Below are 24,815 nucleotides of genomic sequence, written 5' to 3' on the forward strand. Positions count from 1 at the left end.
TTTTAAGATTCCTTTTTCAATCTTCTCTTCATCCTAAGATTTCCAACCCAGAGCTTTCTTTCAAATCCTTTTGTTCATCATGCTCCCCAACCTCATGGCATCTCAACATCAATTTGATCACACAGCTGAATGGAATAATGAACTTGCACATGCTGCAATAGAAAACTCATAAATGTATAAAGGAATGTGCAAAACCCGTTTTCAGACTGTGAGTGAGCGAATGGGTACTTATAAGCAAAAACTTGACACTTCTTATTCCAGATGTGGAAGGTTTTCTTCTTTTCCTTAATTTCTAATTTTGGTTATTTTTTCTTCCTTAGGTTTTATTTTTTTTCTTTCATTTGCAAGGGTAGACTCTAGTTCTGTGATTAAGAACCATAAAAAGGAAAAAATGAAGTCAGATGAGCCCTCATCAACAATACCTCATCCCTTATCAACACTACCTCATGTTTTATCGCAAAATCTTTCAGTACTAGACGAGTGGAAATCCCAAGTAACCCCCATTTCCCCCTATTTTTTTAATGTGGAGACATTCCTAAAATTCCTAACGGCTATATCATCTTTTCCAACATTTCAAGATTCCTCTTTCAAATCTTTTCTTCATCCTAAGATTTCCAACCCAGAGCTTTCTTTCAAAATCCTTTTGTTCATCATACTCCCCACCCTCATGGCATCTCAGCATGAATTTGATTACACAGCTAAATGGAATGATGAACTTGCACATGCTGCAATGGAAAACTCAGAAATGCATAAAGGAATGTGCAAAACCCGTTTTCAGACTGTGAGTGAGCGAATGGGTACTTATAAGCAGACACTTGACACTTCTTATTCCATATGTGGTAGGTTTTTCTTCTTTTCCTTAATTTCTAATTTTGGTTAGTTTTTCTTCCTTAGGTTTGATTTTGTTTCTTCCATTTACAGGGGTAGGCTCTAGTTTTGTGATTAAGAACCATATGAAGGAAAAAAATGAAGTCGGATGAGCCCTTATCAACACTGCTTCATCCCTTATCAACGCTACCTCATATTTTATCCCAAGATCTTTCAATACTAGGTAAGTGGAAATCCCAAGTTGAATCTTTTTCATCAAGTTAATAGTATTTTCCGTCTTTTTACTCGATCTGGTGCAAGTTTTGGTTATGTATGCTCATATTGATGTCTAAAAGCTCCCTTTTTTTTCCTTTTTAATACTTTGCTACTCCATGCCTTCTTTTAGAATCTTGCCACATTTTATTTTCTTCTTGGTTTTGCAGCCTCCAACCACCCACTCAATCGAAGGAAAAGGTAGAGGACTTCAAATAAACACAAGAGGTTTATGAGGGTTGGCTCTAGTTTTGTGATTAAGAACCATATGAAAGAAAAAACGAAGTCGGATGAACCCTCATAAACACTGCCTAAGCCCTTATCAACACTGCCTCATGTTTTATCACACGATCTTTCAGTACTAAGTGAGTAGAAATCCCAAGTTGAGTCTTTTTCATCAAGTTAATAGTATTTTCTGCCCTTTTACTTGATCTGGTGCAAGTTTTGGTTATGTATGTTCATATTGGTCTCTAAAAACTCAATTCTTTTTCTTTTTTAATACTTTGCTATCGCCATGCCTTTTTTTCCTCCTACCATCCCCTCAACCGAAGGAAGAGGTAGAGGACTTTAAATCAACACAAGAGGTCTTTTAGGGTTGGCTCTAGTTTTGTGTTTAAGAACCATAGGAAGGAACAAATGAAGTCGGATGAGCACTTATCAACACTGCCTCATGTTTTATCCCAAGATCTTTCAATACTAGGTGACTAGAAATCCCAAGTTGAGTCTTTTTCATCAAGTCAATGGTATTTTCTGCCCTTTTACTCGATCTGGTGCAAGTTTGGTTTAGTATGCTCATATTGATGTCTAAAAGCTCTTTTTTTTAAATTAAAAAAAAAAAAACTTTTCCATCACCATTCATTTTTTTAGAAACTTACCATCATTTTATTTTCTTATAGGTTTTGCTGCCTCCAACCACCCCCTCAACCAAAGGAAGAGGCAAAGGACTTCAAATCAACACAAGAGGTCTAGGAGGGTTGGCTCTAATTCTGTGATTAAGAGCCATGGGAAGGAAAAAATGAAGTCGGATGAACCCTCATGAACACTGCCTGAGCCCTTATCAATACTGCCTCATGTTTTATCCCAAGATCTTTCAGTACTCGGTGAGTGGAAATCCCAAGTCGAGTCATTTCATAAAGTTAATAGTATTTTCCGCCCTTTTACTCGTTCTGGTGCAAGTTTTGTTAATGTATGCTCATATTGATGTCTAAAAGCTCACTTTTTTCTTTTTTTAATACTTTCCTATCACCATTCCTTTTTTTAGAATCTTACCATCGTTTTATTTTCTTCTTGGTTTTGCAGCCACCAACCACCCTCTCAACCGAAGAAAGAGGCAGATGACTTTAAATCAACACAAGAGGTCTAGGAAGGTTGGCTTTAATTCTGTGATTAAGAACCATAGGAAGGAAAAAATGAAGTAGGATGAACCTTCATTAACACTGCCTGAGCCCTTATCAATAGTGCCTCATGTTTTATCCCAAGATCTTTCGTCCTCGGTGAGTGAAAATCCCAAGTTAAGTCTTTTTCATAAAGTTAATAATATTTTCTGTCCTTTTACTCGATCTGGTGCAAGTTTTGGTTATGTATGTTCATATTGATGTTTAAAAGCTCAGTTCTTTTTCTTTTTTAATACTTTGCTCTCACCATGCCTTTTTTTAGAATCTTACCATCGTTTTATTTTCTTCTTGGTTTTGCGTCCTCCAACCATCCCCTCAACCGAAGGGAGAGGCAGAGGACTTCAAATCAACACAAGCGGTCTAGGAGGGTTGGCTCTAGTTCTGTGATTAAGAACCATAGGAAGGAAAAAATGAAATCGGATGAGCCCTCATCAACACTGCCTCATGTTTTATCCCAAGATCATTCAGTACTAGGTGAGTGAAAATCCCAAGTTGATTTTTTTTCATCAAGTTAATAGTATTTTCCGCCATTTTACTCGATCTGGTGCAAGTTTTGGTTATGTATGCTCATATTGATGTCTAAAAGCTCAGTTCTTTTTCTTTTTTAATACTTTGCTCTCACCATGCCTTTTTTTAGAATCTTACCATCGTTTTATTTTCTTATAGGTTTTGCAGCCTCCAACCACCCCCTTAACCGAAGGAAGAGGCAGAGGATTTCAAATCAACACAAGAGGTCTAGGAGGGTTGGCTCTTGTTCTGTGATTAAGAACTATAGGAAGGGTAAAATGAAGTCGAATGAGCCATCATCAACATTGCCTGAGCCCTCATCAACACTACCTGGTATTTTATCTCAAGATCTTTCAGTACTAGGTGAGTGGAAATCCCAAGTTAAGTCTTTTTCATCAGGTTAATAGTATTTTCCACTCCTTTACTCGGTTTGGTGCATGTTTTCGTTATGTATGCTCATATTAATGTCTAAAAACTTAGTTCTTTTTATTTTTTAATACTTTTCTATTGCCATGCCTTTTTTTTAGAATATTACCATCGTTTTATTTTCTTTTTTGTTTTGCAGCCTCCAACCACCCCCTCTATCGAAGGAAGAGGCAGAGGGTGTATCATATCTTAGGTGTTCCCAATATTCTTGTAATCTGATTAGGCGTAATTTCTCTATGGTACTCTGGTTTTGTTTATGTAACACCCCGACCCCAAATTTAACCCTTATTTAATTATTTAATTATTTAAGGGCATTTTGGTCATATTTTTAACCGGAGAGAGTTTGGGGTAGTGACTAGTATTTTTGGATAGGTCGTACTGAGACGAGTTCATAGACACGTAGTGGGCTCGAATCGGAGTTGTAACGAGAGAGATATGGTCAAAAGAAGCACAGTGGCATAATCGTTAATATTTTGAAATGGGATTTTTTATAAAATCTGGTTTTTCTCTCTCTCTCTCCCGCGACTTCTCTCTCTCTCCCGTCGGCTCTCTCTATTTCTCTCCTCGTATCTCCGGCCACCGACCACAGCTGTGGGCGGGGCCGGTACCAAAACGACCGGGACGACGTCCCCTTCCTTCCCCGACTGTTTCCCGCCGGCGACGCGGCCTGTGCTGGCCGGAAAATGCAAAAAACCGTCGGGAGGTCATCGAAACTTCAACGCCGTCGATCTCCCTCCTCTGGCCACCATTTTCGTCGACCCAGGTATGGATCTTGAACCTCTCGAGCTGTTCTAGCTGCTTGTTGGTTGGGTTTTGATCGATTCGATCTCTAGATCACTCGATTTTCGAATTGAAAATCGGCCGAAACTTCGGCCGCCGTGATCGGCCATTTCCGGCCACTTTTTGAGGTAGGTCCAAGAACAAAAGTGGCCCCAAATAGGGTGTTATACCTAGGGTAGGAGTTTGGAGCCGTGGTTTTGAGATTTTCCTACGAAGCGTTATCGCTTTGGGCACCCACGCGCTGCCGGCGCGTGGGCACTGTAGAAAAAGTAGCAATGTGTTCCGATGAGATCCTTAGGTTGTCACGAGTGCGTAGGATTTCGCGGATCTCAATTCGGACGTCGTTTGACTATCGAACGGATAATCGCATATTGTGCGTTATCCGGGTTCGATAGGTTGGGACCGTTGGATGGTCCCAAATTTAATATATGTTAATCTAGGTAATTCTAGGATTGTGTGAAAATTCACGGATTGTGAATCGGAGCCCCGGATGTTAGATTTACCACAAGTACCACCAAGTAAAATTGAGGTCCTGCGTGGCGTAGGTTTTCCGGCATTGGGACAGGCCCCATACGTGGCGTTGGTTGTACCGGCGTATGGGGAGATTTGTGATATTATGTTGAGGTCGCACGTGGCGTAGGTTATCCGGCGTGTCGACAGACCCCATACGTGGCGTTGGTTGTACCGGCGTATGGGGAGATATTATGATAGTATGGCATGGTCGCACGTGGCGTAGGTTATCCGTCGTGTTGACAGGCCCCATACGTGGCGTTGGTTGTACCGGCGTATGGGGAGTTTATATGAAATCCAGAGAAATGAAATAAGGTATCGCCCAAGTGTGGAATTGGGTTTTAGGGAAGAACTACGTGTGGCTTGATCCCTCAAGGAGGGTACGTAGGCAGCCTAAGGTTATTGGGCGCAGCCGCAGACTAAATGTTAGTCATATTTGGTATTTGAATGGTTTGGTAGTTGGTTAGGAATTATTGAAAGGCCGAAGGCCATTTGTGTGAATTGCATGAAATTATATTGTGCATGCTGCCAGTTGGGAATATTAAATGCGTTTTTATGCAGGTATAAATTTTGGAAAATGTCCAAATTATAGGGGAGACTCTGCCGAAATTTCGGCAGGAAGTCTCGGTTTTTAGTAAGTGGGCCTGACATCGGGGTGATGTCAGGAATTCCAAAGGGTTCGTCTCGGATTTTGAGAAAATTCGGGGCGAGTCCTTTCAGTTTATGTGTGAAAATGGTGGTTTGACTAAACATCTTTTAGAGTGCATTTTGGTTGTTGGAGGAGTGAGACATCTAACAAGTTAATAGGGTTGTACATTTTCGTTGAAGGAGGAATGAGACATCTCTTTTTGCCTGTTGTGTGCATCAGTTGTTACTTTAACCTTCTAGTTGTACGATTTGTACTTAACCCTGAGTGTAGGCTGAACCTGAAACAGATGAAAGTTTATGCACAAGTTACCCTCCTAGAAGCAGATGTGAGTTGTCTCTCCCTCCAATAATTTTAACCTGTACAAGTATTAACCAATTTTGATGAAGTATGTTCTTCGTAATTGTAGTTTGTATCTCGAGTCATGATTGATTACAAACCTTGCCTCTCCATTTTCTCCTTTCTCTATTTGTCATGTTTGTCTTATTTTGATGCTTCTTCCTGGGTCAGCAAAGCGAGGTAACCATCACAGATCCTCCACTGCCAGAAACTCCACGGTGTACTGTCCATCATTTTGTAAGATACTTACTGCTTCTGACACAAGCACGCATGTTGGGTTCTCTGTCCTTTGGATGCATGCTGATGATTGTTTGCCACCACTGGTTAGAGTAGTTTTTCTTCTTTTTTTGTTTTCAGTTTCTACCGTATTTATACAATATGTTTGTATATCCTTATCTTTATTTTCTTACTTTTCTCTTGGAGTGGGGGGTTGGCTCATTTCTTTCTGGATATGTCCCAGCAGCCTCCATAGCAAGAATTGGTTGCAGCTGATTTGCACGGAAACGAATGGCATTGTTAGCACATATATTTCAAGGTTAACTTTTCTATTTTTATTTATTTGAATGGTTTATTGTAACTGCGTTAGCTAGGAATTTTACTGAAATTGCATTTTATGCATCCAACGATTTAATCAAGAAGTTTATTTCAGGATTTATCTAGTTGCTGTATTTATTTCTTCAAAATCTTTTTGTCTTTTTGTATAATAAATAGCTTTTACACCTCGAGAATGTGATGCAGGATTTGTAGTCTTTGTAGTGTTTTATTTGCTCTGTGAATAAATATACTTTCTCTTCAGCGAGTACATATATGTTTCTCTGGGATGAGGACCTTGGCATTTAGGATTTCGACTCAAAATGGTAAGCATAACCAGTAAACTTTGATAGAATAATCTTGGCATCCCTGTGGTGATTGATGTTTTAGATCAAATAAAATTTGACATTCCTGCTCATGTATGTATGCTTATTTCCAGCTCACATGGCTATTAACCGCAAAATCTGTATTGGAAAAATATTATATATAATGTCATGATTTTGTTTAATCTGAGTGCACAAAAAATTAAACCTAGAATAGTGAAATGCCAAAGTCTAGTTTCTCCACATTAGAGTTGCAAAACCATTATACCTCACATTCTTGTCTTTCCGATAAAAAACTGTCTCACATTCTTATACAATAATAGTTTGAACAGCTTTTATGGAGAAATTGTTAGAAATGAAGGCATTAATTTTCGTAAAAAATGGTTTTAAACTATTAGATCACGCTATGCCATTTTCTTACTAGTAAAATGCTTTTAAAATATTAGATCCAATCTTTGTATTTTGAACAATAAGACGCATTATCACATGAACAATTTCTTTGTTTCATATGGTGCTCAAATTTTGTTATTGCATCATGAAATGTTAAATCTTGCGTAGATATCTAGCAATTGTTCAGGAAGAGTTCGATTTTCGGCATCCCTTTGGCGTGCGTGAGTACCTTCAATTCAGAGTTTAGGAATAAGCTCTTTTCAGACTGCTTTTGATGATTTGGAATGCTGCTGTATTTTTATTTTAGCCTTTAGGAATATGCTGCTGTATCTGCGTTTAATATTGTAATCAAATCAATCTGCAGGCAAATTGCTTTTATGAGTAAGGAAGTCAAAATTGGGTTACGTCGTTCTCTTCTCTGATTAATTATTCCCTCCAGACTTGAGTGACACTTGATCCATGAGGTCTGAAATGCAGCTCAGTTATTGTGCACAAGTAACTTTCCTGTGTTGTAGGCTGTAGGCTTGTAGCCTCCATTTTTAACTCTCATGGCTGTCTGTCTTCCTTGACAATCTTTCAGGGAGATGGAACAAAAGATGTTTCTGTGGTTGGCTCTGAATGGTATATCATGGTTTTCATACATGGCAATGGCATCGCAGATGGCATCAAGGCAAGTAGCCAAGCCAAGTATCATTTCCTCTTCAGGTTTTTAACTGTTTAGAATGGCAATGATGACGAATTGTCTAGTTTGAGCCCTACCCATCTATAACATATCAATAGTGAGAAATAATTGGATTGATGCAATTCAAGATACGTACAGTCCTCTTCTAAAAATATAGGCATGCTGATATGGTTGTGCAATCGAACTGATTGTTTATGTTGTTCTAGCAGGCAGGATAAGGAAACAAACCTGTGGCGTTGATGTTCCATGTTGTTTCACACTTTCCATCTATTCATTTCCATGTTGTCTCTTCAAACTCCAAGCCCGACGGGCAATTTGATTCTGTTGGGCCTGATTACTCATCATGATCCCTGTTTTATTTTTTTGGGCCTCATGATGGTAAAAAGAAAATAAGTTGTAAAATCTTTGCTTGATAGAATTTGCACAAAGTGTTGATTTTCAAATCGGTTTAAACCTTCCATTTATTTTAATGTTAATAAATAAATTTTTTGTCTTGATAAAAGTATTTTATTCATCTTGCACTGATCCTAGAGGCAGTTTGAGTCGAAATAGGAGTTAAAACCCTTATATTCATTTCATTTTATTCAAACCAATACAGATCCAACAGGTCGTTTGAAATCCAAATAGGAGTTTAAACCCTTAACCCTTATTATATCCTAGTACTTATTGGACTAGGATTAATTTGCCTCCCTAAAACCCCTATAAATATATAAATCACAACCCACATTTTTTTTCAAGAACTTGAGATTAGAAAAAGAAAACATCTGATCGAGATAGAAATTCACAAACTCCAACCATGGCGAAAGACGAGCAGCTTCAAGTCCTAAGCATGCTGGACGCAGCCAAAACCCAATTCTACCACTTCACTGCTGTTGTGATCTCCGGCATGGGCTTCTTCACCGATTCGTATGACCTTTTTTGCATCTCCCTTGTCACCAAACTCCTCGGTCGCATTTATTACCATGTCGAGGGCTCAGCAAAGCCGGGCAGCCTACCACCAAACGTGGCAGCCGCAGTCAATGGAGTTGCCCTATGTGGAACCCTAGCCGGCCAGCTCTTCTTTGGTTGGCTCGGGGACAAGCTCGGGCGTAAAGGAGCTTATGGAATAACCCTAATGCTCATGGTGGGTTGTTCTATTGGTTCTGGTCTCTCTTTTGGTAGCTCCCCAACTTCTGTCATTGCCACTCTTTGCTTTTTCCGGTTTTGGCTAGGGTTTGGCATTGGTGGCGACTACCCACTTTCGGCGACTATTATGTCGGAGTATGCCAATAAAAAGACTCGCGGGGCGTTTATAGCGGCGGTTTTTGCCATGCAAGGGTTTGGGATTTTGGCTGGCGGGATGGTGGCTATTGTTGTTTCTTCTATCTTCCGTGCCGTATACCATGCTGATCCCTACTCAGTCGACCCAATTGGGTCGACTGTGCCTCAGGCAGACTATGTATGGAGGATTATTCTCATGTTTGGAGCAGCCCCCGCGGCGTTAACTTTCTATTCGAGAATGAAAATGCCAGAGACTCCTCGTTACACTGCCTTGGTAGCCAAGGATCAAAACAAGGCTTGCCAAGACATGGCCAAAGTGTTGAATGTGGAGATGAAAGAGCAACAACAAGTAGCGCATGCGCAGCCACAAAACAACAGGTCCTCAAAGTTTGCTCTATTTTCCAAGAAGTTTCTTAGGAGACATGGGTTACATTTATTGGGCACGGCCTCCACATGGTTCTTGCTAGACATTGCTTACTATAGCCAAAACCTTTTCCAAAAGGACATCTTCAGCGCTGTGGGATGGTTGCCATCAGCAAGCTCTATGAGTGCCCTAGATGAGCTTTACAAAATTGCTAGGGCACAAACCCTAATAGCCCTATGTGGCACAGTTCCTGGGTACTGGGTCACGGTCTTCCTCATCGATCACATTGGCCGATTCGCAATTCAGCTAATTGGGTTTTTCTTCATGACTGCTTTCATGTTTCTCTTGGCAATTCCATACCACCACTGGACTAGACCTGAAAACAACATCGGATTTATTGTCATATATGGTCTAACATTTTTCTTTGCTAATTTTGGACCCAATAGCACAACATTTGTTGTACCGGCAGAGATTTTCCCAGCAAGGTTCCGGTCCACGTGTCATGGGATTTCAGCTGCTGCGGGGAAGGCCGGGGCGATTATTGGGGCTTTCGGGTTCTTGTATGCATCACAAAATCAAGACAAGTCTAAGACTGACCCAGGGTACCCGCCTGGGATTGGAATGAGGAATTCTCTCATTCTGCTTGGTATGACCAGCATTTTGGGGTTCTTCTTTACGTTTTTAGTGCCGGAGTCAAAGGGAAAATCGTTGGAGGAGATGTCAAGGGAGAATGAAGATGAAGGTGATGATCAAGTGCAGCCCAACAGAGTTGAGGTTACTGTTTAATTAGGAATGTCTGTACAAGAATTTGTGTTCGACCTTTGTATTTTCCCCTTAGTTTTGCTCTCGGTAATATTTTTTTTTTTTGTAATCATGTTATTGTGAATGTTATGTCATTTTGATTTTCGAACTTCAAGAACCAAAGCGATCCATTACTTACAATAGTTACAATTGAGTAGTAAACAATCAGTTTCAAAACTCTAGATGATGCAGTGCGGTTTATTGAGGAACCCAATCCTATAACGGAGACCTATATTTCTTGTGGAACAAGTAACTTTTTCTTATGCTAGCTCGGACCATTCTAGTTAGAAAATGATACTAGAAAGTAAAGCTAGTTAGAAAATGCTAAATTTGTCAGATTGGATGCAGAAAATCTGATTATATAGGTGAATCTCTTTTTGATTTAGAGCATTCCTTCCACTTTCACTTATAATTTTTAATTTCTTTAATTTATCTTTTTCAATCAAGTTGTCACGTTTTCCTTTATAAATGGATGATGAAAGGTTATAACTTGAGACATCTCGACATTGAAAAATAAATATCACTAAATTAATTAGTTCATAAATAACACTAGTTTTGGAGTCTTAGACGACGATCTTCAAAGGGGCGATCTTAGGTTAGATGAGATGGGATGAGTTGAAAAGCTTAGGTTTTCCATCTATAATAATTTGGTGTTAGGTGTACACCAAATATTATTATTTTTATATAAATGAAATAGTATTTTGGTGCAATAAACGTAAAATATAATGATCATATATCGACTCTTAAACCATTTTTTTCTTGACACTAAACTAAATCTAAGCGTAGCTGCTTAGGCACAACTTCGTTGAACCACAAAATCGAGGAGGATGATGAGATTGATGCAGGTGCTATACCTTTACGTAAAATAATTTATGCTTTTTGAACTAGGTAGTTCAAAGATACTACCTATTAAATAATTGATGCTGGTGCATTACTTACCAAACCAAACGGTTTATGATTTATTTGGACTCAAGACCCGCTCATTATTTGGCCAACCTAACTCAAACCAACCCTCTAGCGATCCAATTGGGCAGTTCGATAGGGTTGCCCTGAAATTGTGGCCACCCCTAATTTTGACAGTGAGAATATTATACATGAAGTTTTTTGCTATAAAATTTACTATGTGAGTGTAATCATGTACACAATCTCCAAATGAAACTTCAGAAGTTAATTACAAAAAAGAAAAAGACATCGACAATTTACAGAAAATCAATCTGCTTCTAGTAAGGGCATTATGCCAATAAATTACTCTATACCTTCCTTAAAGGGGCCAGAATCATGTAACAGTTTCATAACAAGCTCAACCTGCATGGAAGAAGTACTTAATAATGTTAAAGAAAATTGGCAAGACTGAACCTGATCCCCATTCATTCGGTCAAAGTCTCAGAGATAGATTTGACCCCAAAAAAAAAATAATAAGATACCAAGACATAATTAAAGTTTTACCCCCTTGAACTATTACTCAGTGTCAATTTGTCCCTTGAACTGTTTTTTGGTAAATTAAGTTAAGGACTCGGCTCTATAAAAATGGGCAATTAGGCCTTTATCGTCAGTTTCATCGAATTTCATCCATTTTGCCGTCAATGATAAGGGAAAATTCATAATTTTAAGTAGAACAAAAGCAAACCCCATTACAATACTAAAATATGTTGAAATTTAAAAAATGGAAAAACTTCTATCTCTCAATAAAGACGGAGGGGAATAATGATTCAGCTCAGTATGATTCAGTTGCTGCTAATTTAGATCTGGATGCGTGGAGGGGGGAAATCTGGGTGCGGTTGTTGCCGCAGGGGAAGGGTGGCCGTTGGAATAAAAAGTGATCGATGCATGGGTGGGTGGCCTGAAAAATACAGGTTTTTGGGTGGGAGGCTGTTTATAGAGAGCCAGAGAGAGTGATATAGGTTGATTGATCAGATTTCCCTCAAAAGTGAGTCACAAGCCCACCACGTTACTCAATTTGACAGCAATTTAGACGAAATTGATTTGTAGGTGCTACATTGACTAACTTTATATTGTTCGATTGCTTAACTTACCAAATAGTCTGGGGGGTTCAATTGACACTGTCGTGATAGTTCAGGGGGTACATTACAGCACAAATAAATTGGGGTGCCACCTAAATACTGAAATAAAAATGCAATCACCTGAGTTGATTCACGCACTAGAAAGCCCTCTATGGCCTTCCTGAAACCTTCATCCATCAGGTAATGGCAGCTATACGTTCTCACAGGCATATAACCTCTCTGAATCTTATGTTCACCCTGAGCTCCAGCCTCTACTGTGTTTAGATTAAGTTCGATTGCAGCTTCTATTGCCTGTGACGTCATACAAACCATAATAAATAAATAAAATATTATTGTGCATATCTTCTTAGCGATGCTATATACATGCTTGTCTACTTTTTGGTAACATCAATAAAAACTCTCATGACGACCTCTAAATTTCAGATGTGGTTTCAAGAATGAAAAAGCCTCTGAGGCATTGAAAATTGAAAATGGTCCATGATTACCTTAAAAATATTGTGCATGCATATGACAGCATTTTACATTGCTTCCAGTAATGAAGATGATTAGGGCAGTAAGGAGCATTTTTCTGCTAAATATATTATAGTAGAAAGCCTAAATGATCTTTAATAAAATGAAAATAAAATAACAAGACCTGGTAATAGCATGCTTCAAAATGCAAACTTGGATAGTAAGCTCGTGGATGACATCCCCATAGGCGTCCAAATAACGCATCTCCTCCTATAAGATTCAGAGCTCCAGCAACAAGCTCATCCCCTTCTTCAGCAACAACAAGTAATACCTGATCTCCCATCTTTGACCCCATGTTGTGAAAGAAATCCCTAGTCAGGTATGGAGTACCCCACCTGTGGATCCGACGAGAAATTTCAAACTTCATGAGGGAAAAAAAAGGATTCAAGCAACTCGTCTGTTTAACAAGTTTCCGAAACAATGTAAAACTGATTTGTGGTAATTATCGCTAAATGTGAAACATCATTAAATGACAAAGAAAGGATATACAAGGAACCAACTTGTTATCAGTGGTGTTCCGGTAGAAGTTATAGAAGGAATCCCAGTGTCTAGCCTGCCAACATGACATCATTAAGGAAGTGGTCAGACCTATTGTTCCCACTGTTCTCTATTACATAAAAATTTCAAATAGACCATCAATGAAAGTATTCATTATATGCAAAACAGTGCAACATGCCACTGAAATACGATCATATAAGTGGAAAAACATCTCCGATAGTCACAGTTACCAAATACTAGAACAAATACCTTTATTTCATCACCCCGCAACCGTTTCATAGTCAAATTCTGCTGTACAATCTGCATATCAAGAGTTCAATTAGACAACCTGTACCTCATGTCACTAACACAAATAACCAAACTGATTTCATTTACTCGAAAAAAACAATCCACAGATTCCATGAGTATTCCTGTTAAAACTTTACAGTTTTGGTTCCACTAAATTACTAACACAAATTTAGTCTTGCAAACAGGAACATGGTTGCCCTCAACTTTGCACATATCAATGTATTCATGCATAGCATACAAACTCACTCACATCTGATGGAACTTAAAGTGAGCCCATCAGAAGAAAAAATAATCATAAAAGAAGCAAGAGGAAAATAATGAAGCATTCATCGATCACATAAAGAGAAACAGGTGTTCTACAAGTATTTTTCGTCAAATGGATTTATACTGCGTCGACTAACTCAAAGATTAAACTAATCAAGAAAGGCATTATGTTATAAACAGAACACCAAGGAATATGTTCTTCAAGGTATTCCTATATATGTGGACTAATTTTCCACAGTTCGAGTTTCACCATACATACAAGAGGGTCCAAATTTATTGGATCAAAGGAAGTTTTTAAGTGGACTCAATTTGTGGTCTTGCTCCCATGAGTTGATCAATGTTTCTTCCAATCATTCATTCATTGCTTTTACTTTTTATTCATTCATTTGCTTCTTTTACATGGCATCTTTTCTCTCATCTCAAGTGCTGGTAGCCTTAGAAATCTGAGCAGTGATCCACAAGTTTTTAGCACTATCTTAATTGATTTTGTGATTTTCAGATATTTCTATTATGTTCGTGCCCATTTTTTTTGGTTCCAAGCAGGACCCCATGCATGCTATTAAAATACTTCTTGCCAAGAAACATTCTAACAGAAAAGCCATTTTCTAGTAGAAGAACTCACCTAAGACCTTTTAGTTTCTCAGTTTTCTAAATACATTAAATATCAAATGGAACATATGAAATCATGTTTTAAAAGCCAACCTTTTTGCGCTCTTGACGAATATTTTTCCTTTTACTTTGCTTCATGTCCATCAAGAACTCATCAAAACTGTATCACAAATAAAGTAAGACATTTTCTAGATTCAACTACTCAACTTTTCAATCAAAAAACACGTTAAGCCGTAATAATGGTTTATCTGTATATGTCTAATATTGTTAAGAAACAATTATGGACCTCTTTACTGGTTAAACATTTTCTGGAAAGTAGCTTTTCTTATCCTTCAAGGATCAATAATGAGTTGCTCCCATATGATCAATTTATATGCACAAACATATACATATGCATGTATATATGAGAAGTATTTAGATGCATAATATTACACATACAATTTTCGTCATTTGACGAAAATCCAAAGGTTTATAAAGGCTTAGAACAACTAAATGATATGTTTCCTATTAACTGTTCAGTTTTCAACCAATGGCTTAGAAGCGGTATGTATCTTGATAAAAGCTCAATGTTAGGTCCCAACACTCCTATATGTCTCATCAAAAGTTATTGGCTCGGCACAGGGAGGTTAAATTGTCAATCATTGTTCATATAAGCCACCTACTTTTGCACTGAGTAGTTCAAATTGTAGCATCCATGATGAGGACAAGCATAACTCATTATAGTTGAGATGCTATGACTAAAGGGCTACAGGCCAACATCACTACAAGCCTTACACCAGAACAACCAAACTAACATGCATAATCCCAAAAAAACACAAAAATGATAATAGCTTCTGTCTTTTTTGCAGAAACACATTTCCTTTGGCAATCTGTATTAACATAGTGCTTTACTATTGCACATACATTATGAATTGCCAATCACTAAAATTTCTTCAGGGAATGTGACAGAAACTCTGCATTGAAATTAATGAGTGAACATGTTCCAGTGATTAATAAATAGGTGTGCATTACTCACCTTTTATAGTTACGATTTTTCCAATGGTACTGCATTCCAATTCTCTGAAGAAAACCTTTTCCGCTCAGTTTGTTCCATTCATTTTCAGATGGGAAGGTAATGTGCAGTGATGAAAGCCGGTACTGTCAAGATACAAAAGTCACAATAAACAATTAGGGCTGCAATGCAGAAAGAGAAGAATTCGAACTTTTTTGAAGCAGAAAACAGGTTAGAAGAGAGCGCAATGAATCAATGTTCTCTTTATTTGATCAACATACTGATCATTAAAACAGTAGTTTCTTATCCAGTAAGAAAAACCAGCTCATAAAGACAACAATGGCCACATAGTTCATCAACTATTGTTTACAAAAACTAAATATCACTCTGATAGGACCAGTACGTTTTTTCTGCTAACTGCTTGGAAATTTGTAATGACATAAAACATACAAAAGTGCAACTGCATTCTAAGAATTCAGCCTACTCGAATATCAAATTATCTCCCTTCAAGAAACTTTTTCTGCCAATTTAAAGGATTCGTCATTTTTATGCCTCTTTAATTTTGACACCTGAAGATTATAGATCCTGGTTCAACCATGAATTTCCCTTGACCCCAGCTTTATACTATAATAGGAAAACATTAGAAGAAAAGGCCGAACAAAAAATTCTTCAAAATTTTACAAATAGTCATTTTTTTAATGATTTTATACAATTATATATCTTAGCTCTATATTTCTATGAAGATATTAATTCACTAATCACATGCACAACTCCTAGCCCTAATTTCTAAGACAAGCATAGGTGATTTATTGATCCCTTCTTTCTTTCATAAGGAGTCAATTTTCTACCTACAAATTGACAAAGTAATCATGATAAATTAAAAGGCTCATTAAATGCTTAAAAAATTGATTACTTAATACCTTGGCAGTCAGATCCTTCAGAGCTGAGACTAAAGCGTCAAAAACTTGATCTCTAAATGAAGTATCACGAATTAAAATCCTGGGGCCAGTTACTGGAGTAAAAGGTACACAGCACTGCAACTTTGGGTAATATCTTGACCCAAAACTATAATACGCATCAGCCCAAGAATGATCAAAAACAAATTCACCGTAGGAATGACTGCACACCAAATCAAAGAGGTCAGACAGCAACAAAGAAAGCAGCAGAAGCCAAAACTTTTGTACATATTTCATAAGAAATGACATGAGAGCTTGCATCTGGAGAGCACAGAAGATGCTAAACCTTTTAAGATAGAGTGGAACAACACCTAAAATACTTTCACTTTCATCCTTAGCAATGATATGGCGTGGAATCCACCCTGTTTCCTGGAAAGGATTTAAATGCATAAAACAAGCCGACGTTGGAAGTCCGGGCTGATTAACAATAATCAAATGGCTAAAACTGACGGATGCTAGAAATTGCAATTGATTAGGTACCAGACAATCTTAACAAAAATGGTATTGCCTTACAATATAAACAAAAAAGGCAGAGTTAAATTCAGCAAAGATTCCTGACCTTCACCGCTGAAGCTGACTCTTCCAAGCTTGAAAGAAAAGCATAAGTAAGAAATGGGTTATATTTTTCAGGGCCTGTAGCATCCAGAGCGCATGCATCCCACTCGGCGGATGAGACCTCAGAGATTGAAGAAACGACTGAAAGTGATATCTTTTCAGGTTTCACTCCTGAAATTCCCTGGAAACAGAACCAGCATAGTATAATATAATAATATGATATAATTTCACAGTTCAAGTTAAACGACCATAACGATTGAAGGGAGGAATAGTATAGAGTAATAAAAATACCTCTTTCAGTGTGCCTGAACCTGTCAAAGTGAATTCCCCAAGTGAAAGATTTATCTCAACTTCTTTTGGCTCTGCAGACTTCTTGGCTCCCCAAAACAGTGCACTAATTCTAGGTGCCTGAACAACTTTCCCAGATTGAGATTTTCCCTGCAATTTTTTTTTTAAACGCCAACAATTGTTTGCCAAAATAACATAAGCTTAAAGCTCATAAATACTTCAATAACAAAGTCAAAGACTGAAGCAAATAACAAAAACCCAGAAGCTAAAATGTGAATTTTAGAAAGCTCAACCAGGAAAGTAAACAAAATTATCACCTCACATTGATTTAGAACATTAATCCAATCAGATTATGAATGCTTGCAAAAAAAAAACAAAAAACAAAATCGAAACAGTGAGAGATAATAGCTCCCTAGATAGCACTTACCAAATGAAAATGAGTTGGGTAGTTTCCCAGAAACGGGGAAGGCTTGCAGTAGCTCATTGCTACTGCCATGCCCGCGAACCCTTCGCTGTTTCTGTGTCTCAAGTTCTGATAAACCGAGAAGAAACCATCTAGTTGCATGCCACGTTGCAAAATTTGATATTTAGCAAATTTAAACTTCAATATTGAAGAAAAATGGAAAGAAAAAAATATTTATTTATTTATTTGCACTAGTGGAAAAATGTATGCCACCGTTCACAGTTCAGTTAAGTAGTCACACTTTTACCACTAAACTATACCCGCTACAATCCGATTATTGTATATAAATAAATCTTTTATCGAACAATAAAACAATAAAATTGTTCGTAATAAAAAGTTCCTCCACCCTCTTAAAATTATCCCATCCTGAAAAAGAGTGTACAAATGCCTAATGGCTATTAACTAATTGTAATACTCATTAATATAATTACGGGTGCAAGTTGAATTCGAAAATTTGATTCGAAAATTTTCAAAAAAATCTGACTCCAACAAATCCAAAAACATCAAAAACTAAAATTTTTGAAAAAATTGAAATTGAAATTGGAATGCATATGAAAATTTGGAAATTCCGATCCGAAATGTTCCAAATCCATTTCGATCCAATAATTCTGAAATTTTTAAATTTTTAAATTTTGAAATTTTAGAAAACAAACAATATATTGAAATTGATATGCAGCACATTTAGTAAATTGCTCAAATTATTAACTTGGGTGTGTGGTTCAATCACAAACCAATCAAATGCATAAGTTTTAGGGTTCCAAATTATATCTATATATGACATCTCTTAAAATACATTCAAATTTATATATATATATATATATATATATTAAATTCTAATGCAATCAATGTTAATCTTATCTAAGTTATATAGTAAATTTGCTTAGATTTTTCTAATTATGGATCAGTTTTCTGAATAGGGCAACGTCAAATATTTAACGCAAATGCAATTGCATAAGGGCATGCAATTACAACTCCCTGTTTGGCAATTGGCATATGATTGGACATGTTATTTTTCAATTGAGTTGCATAAGGGTCATGCAATTACAACTCCCTGTTTGGCAATTGGCATATGATTGGACATGTTATTTTTCAATTGAGTTTATTCTATTTGACTCACGATGGCATGGTTATGAATTTCACAATGGCAATTGTTTACTTTTATAAATTTAAAGTTACCGTTTTAGACTCTTTTTTTCTGATTTCGATCCTTCACCTCATTGTAGCTTTACTCAATTTCATTCTGAGTTGGTTATGGTGGCTAGTTGTGTGGTAAATTCCTCCGTATTTTATGCTTATTTTCTGAAAAATGAATTGGGGCTAATAGTTTTAATTTTTATTTCTCGTGTTTCATAGAATTGGTGAATGTGCATCAATATTTATCTGAGAGCTTGGAAGTCTTTATCCATCAAATTTCTTCATCTCGAATTTTGTCTATGTAATTGATTGAAAAGAACAATGCAATTGTATATCTTATTACATATTCAATTGCATTTGTAAAATCAAATTCTAAAATAAGAACTATATTAATTGTTGAACTCTCTATATTACACGGTTGTATTTTCATAGACATTCTAAAAGTATTATAAATTTATGTTATTTTCCTAACGTGGCCATGGATTTTATAGTACATTGTTAGGATTAAAAGTAAAGAAACAAAAGTAGAAAGTTTACAAGATTTCTCATAAATCACAAGATTTCCAATTGTGTTTACAAAGATAATGACACAATTTTACTCCTCCGATGTCCATTCTTAGCTTAGTATTGTACTATGGGTCATTTTCTTTGTAAATTAGGGTATTACAATGTTATAAATTAGGATGTACCTTAACATTGTGATTGAGGTGCAAAGTCTCGTAAACGCAAATTCAAATATTGTAGCTTACAAAGTTAAGGATAAGGTTTATAAGGGTATGGAGGCCTATGTCCATAATAGTGAAAATGTGGTCCTTAATGTGGTAAACCCTTGTGTTTACAAGCCCAAGGACCAAGTGTACTCCTCCAAGGTCTACGCTCACCTTAACATTGTACTAGGGGTCCATTTCTTTGTAAATTAGGGTATTGCAATATTAAGGATCAGGGTGAACCTTGTCGTTGTAACGAAGGTGCACATTCTCGATGGCAATGCAATCGATAAACAGGCAATATGTAATTGCCATTCCACTTTGTAAAGGCCTACCGACGGATTCGCAATTTCCAAACAACCTCTGAGTGTTCCATAACATTGTAACATTTATCTCTAATCTTGTATTCAAAAAACCAATCATGCTATACAAACTCAATATGGTAACTATCTAGAGAAGTCTGCCCAATCTTTGTCAAACCATACCTCACCATCTAATCTTTCATGCTGAACCACATGGAATCTTAAGAAATATTAGATTTGATAGATCATCCCAATATTTCATCACAAATTTGAAAGAAGTTGAGGTTCCACTCCAAAACCAATTGGCAATGGGGGAGTAGCCTAACACCTTATAAGCCATTGCAATGTTTATCAACTTTCCAATGTGGGACATTTTTACCTTCACATCCTCACACGCCTCCACACGTATGACGAATTTTCAAGCCTAACACGTGAACAATATATATTGGGTTATGTGGAGCACGTGTGGTTGTTGGGCTCTTACACTAGGGCAACTTGCTTTGATACCATGAATAATTTTAAAGGGATGGGCTAGTGGCCCACTACTAGCAACACCGATATTATCCCTCACTTAACCACCTACAAAGCCCAGTAAGTGTGAGATTTTATCATAAAAAGCCTCGGTATTATTAGGAGTGGAACCACTTATTATAAGTTGTAGTTTATTTAGAAAATATTCTAAAATGAGACTTTATATTCTTCAACACGCCCCCTCGCATGGGACCACCACATAGTGGACCACATGAGTTGGTCTACATCAGAGTCAAACATTCAAGCCCAACATGTGAACACCACGTATTGGATATGCAGTAAAAGTAAACATTTAAGCCCAACATGTAAACACCAAGTTTCCAATGTGGAACAACATTTGTGCAAGACAATAATTTGGAAGTTTGTGATATATGTGTCTCCAGTTTAGTTCCACCTTATCAATCGGTGACAACTGAAGTTTCAATTACAAGTGAAAGCTAGGAAAACCTGATCATCATTATCGAGACTTCAATCCCAGCGACTTAATTTAGGACTCGAATGACCGGGCATTAGTGTTGAACTCTACGGTGATATTTTCATCGATCATTGAATAGAGGACCCCGCCCATGGATACAAAAAATGAGAGATTTGCTCATGTGTCATTTACTTATTTTGAGAAGACTATCGCTAACTATATGCAGCGATTGGAAAGTGTTATATTAGCCGTCCAGGAAAAGATGGTCGTGAGACAGGATATAACTTCCAACTATCTTCGAACTATAACGAAGTCGAGAAGGGAAAAGTCATGAGGAACCTTTTGGTGAAGGAATCAGCCAAAATGTTAACCATCAATTTCAAAGCTCAAATTATGGTTGTTTTTCACCTCATCAACAACCTCCCTATGTTCAGTTTAACCAAATGCCTATTTTTGAAGAGCAACTTCGTAAAGCCAAGCCACCATCTCAAGGGTTGCAGCTAGAGGATGTTCAATGCATGATCGAAGACGGCCAGATATGTAGAGATATAAATGGCCATATACTTATGAGATTCACTGTGTACCTTTGCCACGAAACTACTATCTGCCAGAGTTTTCTCCTTTCAACAATGAAGGATTTACTTCATCCATTGAACACATTGGTCGTATCACGCCCCACTATATCGAGGTTAATTCGGAAGAGCAAAAACTTGAACTATTCGTCCACTCTAAAATCAGCACGACCATCTCCTTGTTCCGACCTAATTTTATTAGAGATTTGGATGATATGGAGCGAGTTTTCTATGAATACTTTTATGGAAGTACTATCACCGAGCTTGCTAGAATGAACCAAGGATCGTTCCAATCCTTTCTAGATTATTTGAATAAATTCAAGTCAGCAAGGAATTGGTGTCATGTTTCATTGGCCGAGAAGGAATTTCAAAAGATGACACAAGAAGTTTTAGAGTTAGAATATCCAAAGAAATTCCAAGGAACTAACACAAGACAATTTAAAGTTGGAATATCGAAAAAGATTATAAGAAAGTTAGCATCTAAAGACACCCACGACAAGAACCCATAGTTAATTACGGCGAAGAATTTTGCCGAAGGAAATGTTGAGAGAGAAGATGCCTAGGTTCGTATTGACAAACCTTTTGTGTGCAAGTTTACTCAGGATGACAATAGTCAGACTATACTTCTGGATTTTCTATTGTAGCACAAGCAAATTCATGATCTCATTTAACTGTGTAGTTAGACTCTCGTTAGGATGTCATTGGAAGGAGGAGTGTGGTGTGAGGAGTAAGATGAGGTAAATGATATGAAAGCTCTGGAGTTTGAACCGTTGGAAGTTTTACGAACAAGATGAAGAAAAAGATTTGAAATCTATGGAATTCTTGAAATCTTGAAACAAAAAACGTTTGAAATTTTGGGGTGCCATTATAATATAGTCGTTGGGAGGAATTAGAGGCAGAAGGAGACCTAGAGGAAGGCATCCTCAAACCCCCTCTAGAACTTTATTTAAGTATATAACTTGTGAGAATCTAATACATCACAGAGCCAAGAAGGCCCTTCCTCCATCCACACATCCACACATCTACTTGTTAGGCCAAAAAGATTTTGAGGCCAACCGACTTTGTACCTCGTGCTTTATGGTGGCATAGCCTTGGAAATGAAAGAAAGAAAACCAAATTCTTGGAACATTAACCCAGATACAAATTCAAGAAGAAATAAGAACTAAAAATCATATACAAATTAAAAAAGAAGACAAAAGAATCAAAATTAGAAAATAAATGAAAAAGCAAAAGACTACCAAATATGGTATTATGATTGTTTGCTTAGAAGTTCCCAGTTCTTCATTTAGATGCAAAAAGTGTGTTCTACTTAGGCATTTGTATACTTCTGGTTTTTCTATGTAGCATAGGCAAGTTCATGATCTTGTTTAGCTATGTAGTCAAACTCTCGTTGGGATGCCATGAGAGTGGGGAGTGTGGTGCAGAGAACAAGATGAGGTAAATGATTTGAAAGCTCTTGAAGGTTTGAATCATTGGAAGTTTTGGGAACAAAATGAAGAAAATGATTTGAAAGCTATGGAATTCTCGAAATCTTAGAACAAAAAACGTTTGAAATATTGGGATACGGTTTCCGTTATAATATAGCTGTTGGGAGGAATTAGAGGCGTAGGAGACCTGAAGAAGGGCATCCTCAAACCCTTGTAGAATTTATTTAAGTATATAACTTGTCAGAAACTAGTACATTAGAGAGCCACGTAGGCCTTTCCTCCATCTACACATCCACGTGTTAGGCCAAAATGATTTTGATGCCAACAGACTTTGTGTCTAGTACTTATTTGTGTCATAGCATTGGAAATGAAAGAAAAAAAAAAATCAAATCCTTAGAACCTTAACCTAGATACAAATTCAACAAGAAAAAAGAACAAAAAACCATATACAAATCCAAAAAGAAGACAAAAGAACAAAAATTAGAAAATAAATGAAAGGAAAAAAAAGCTACCAAATATGATATTAGGATTGTTTGCTAAGAAGTTCCGAGTTGCTCATTTTGAGATTGAAAATGGGTTCTACCTAGGCATTTGTATACTTCTGGGTTTTCTTTCATGATCCCATTAAGCTGTGTGGTCAAACTCTCGTTGGGATGCCATAGGAGTTGGAAGTGTGGTGTGGGAAACAAGATGATGTAAAGGATTTGAAAGCTTTGGAATTTTTGAACCGTTGGAAGTTTTGGGAACAAGATGAAGAAAATGATTTGAAAGCTATGAAAATCTTGGAATCTTGGAATAAAAGACGTTTGAAATTTTGGGGTGTGATTTCCGTTATAATATAGTTGTTAGGAGGAATTGGAGGCGGAAGGAGACCCGGAGGAGGGTGTCCTCGAACCCATTTTAAACTTTATTTACTTATATAATTTGTTAGAAACTAGTACATCTGAGAACCACAAAGGCCATTCCTCCATCCATGCATGAATTTTATGAGCCTAATTACACTCACGATGGACACATTAACAAATGAGAGTACTAAAAGAATTATTAAAAAAAACTGCATGCTTCATCTAGTAGAGCAGCCTCAATTAACCAGTAATCATCAGAAGCCTGATGGTAGAGAATAAAATCTTTGACATCGATTTCCAAGGACAAAATGTTGCCCATTTGACTAGCAAGCTGCAACCCTAGAATAGCAACAAAGAGCTTTGTTGTCTTTGAAGAAAACATTCCATATAAACCTTTGGAAGCAACCATGAGTAAATCACCACAACCATTACGAATCACCATCACCATGCCTAATCCCGGAGCTCCACACCGAAAGTTAATAACACCATTAACATTTAATTTAACAAAATTGGATGTCGCCAAATTTGAACAAGAGCACGTTGATGAATTTGAGAAGGCAACAAAACATTAGCAAGTTGATACTTTAAAACCAGAGACTGCATAAAAGCCATAAATGTTGCGATTTGACAACAAAATCATTATAAGATCTCCATAAAGGCTAACATAGGAAAACAAAATAAACCCATTCTTCCTTTTTTAGAATGAAAATAACATAACATTAATAAAACCTCTTTGAAAGGATCAACCCGATTTGGTACTGATAGATCCTGAAAAGATGAGCAGTGCCATAACCATTTTGACTAACGACATTACCAAATAACATGCAAAGTTGTCTCATGTTGTTGAAAACAGTGAGGACACAAAGAGTCAGGAACGATATAACGTCGATGAAGGTTAAACAAACAAGGAAAAATATCATGAACTGCCCTCCAAAAAAACACCTTGATTTATTAGGAACTTGGACATACCAAATGGTTGACAAAAGCAAGTCCACCCTGTGATCAAAGGCACCCAAATCCCTAGACATTCGAGAAACCATAGATTGAGACAACCAATATGTATGTCTTAGTGATGTTAGATGAGCACAATCTATGTTTGATGTGCTGGAATTTAGAACTAATGAAATGTGTTTGAATTGATAGAATGCATCGAAGTTGAAAAAAGTAGCAGGTTTTGGCCAAACCAAACCAACCAATGATTTGGTTTTGGTTTGATTTCTCTTCTAAATTTAGTCAAAATTAAACTAATGATCCCTTAAAATATAATCCAAACCGTGCCCGTTCTTTAGCAAACAATTTAGGCATACATTTCATATGCTTTCTTAAGCTTTTCCCACGCCAACACAGAACACGGGAAACAATTTTACCTTTAAATAAAAGGAAAATGTTGTTGTCTGTTTTTTTTT

General features: G+C 37.1%; 3 protein-coding genes across 5 annotated transcripts; 2 read left to right on the forward strand and 1 right to left on the reverse strand.

Annotated features, from left to right (window-relative positions):
• LOC18789403 (inorganic phosphate transporter 1-4) lies at positions 4,900-10,267 on the forward strand. 2 transcript variants are annotated; one of them, XM_020555329.1, is made up of 2 exons: positions 4,900-4,914; positions 8,423-10,267. In XM_020555329.1, the coding sequence occupies exons 1-2, from the start codon at positions 4,900-4,902 to the stop codon at positions 10,016-10,018; spliced, it is 1,611 nt and encodes a 536-aa protein (XP_020410918.1). In that variant the 3' UTR covers positions 10,019-10,267. The 2 variants fall into 2 exon arrangements, with proteins under 2 accessions (XP_020410918.1, XP_007224099.1); XM_007224037.2 differs by lacking the exon at positions 4,900-4,914 and having other exon boundaries at positions 8,405-10,267.
• LOC109946713 lies at positions 5,367-7,600 on the forward strand. 2 transcript variants are annotated; one of them, XM_020555330.1, is made up of 4 exons: positions 5,367-5,671; positions 5,854-6,005; positions 6,143-6,217; positions 6,421-6,626. In XM_020555330.1, the coding sequence occupies exons 1-4, from the start codon at positions 5,531-5,533 to the stop codon at positions 6,455-6,457; spliced, it is 405 nt and encodes a 134-aa protein (XP_020410919.1). In that variant the 5' UTR covers positions 5,367-5,530; the 3' UTR covers positions 6,458-6,626. The 2 variants fall into 2 exon arrangements, 1 of the variants encoding a protein (XP_020410919.1); XR_002269795.1 differs by lacking the exons at positions 5,367-5,671; positions 5,854-6,005 and adding exons at positions 7,291-7,390; positions 7,507-7,600 and having other exon boundaries at positions 6,123-6,217; positions 6,479-6,539.
• LOC18788477 lies at positions 11,122-17,619 on the reverse strand. Its single transcript, XM_007222874.2, has 12 exons — positions 17,441-17,619; positions 17,017-17,163; positions 16,730-16,906; positions 16,457-16,539; positions 16,135-16,333; positions 15,239-15,360; positions 14,317-14,383; positions 13,312-13,362; positions 13,065-13,117; positions 12,689-12,899; positions 12,175-12,345; positions 11,122-11,338 (listed from the first exon to the last, which is right to left on the reverse strand). Exons 1-12 carry the CDS (start codon positions 17,576-17,578, stop codon positions 11,279-11,281), a joined length of 1,479 nt encoding a protein of 492 aa, XP_007222936.2. The 5' UTR covers positions 17,579-17,619; the 3' UTR covers positions 11,122-11,278.

This window comes from Prunus persica, chromosome G1 (assembly GCF_000346465.2).
Source record: "Prunus persica cultivar Lovell chromosome G1, Prunus_persica_NCBIv2, whole genome shotgun sequence".
Taxonomy (NCBI): domain Eukaryota; kingdom Viridiplantae; phylum Streptophyta; class Magnoliopsida; order Rosales; family Rosaceae; genus Prunus; species Prunus persica.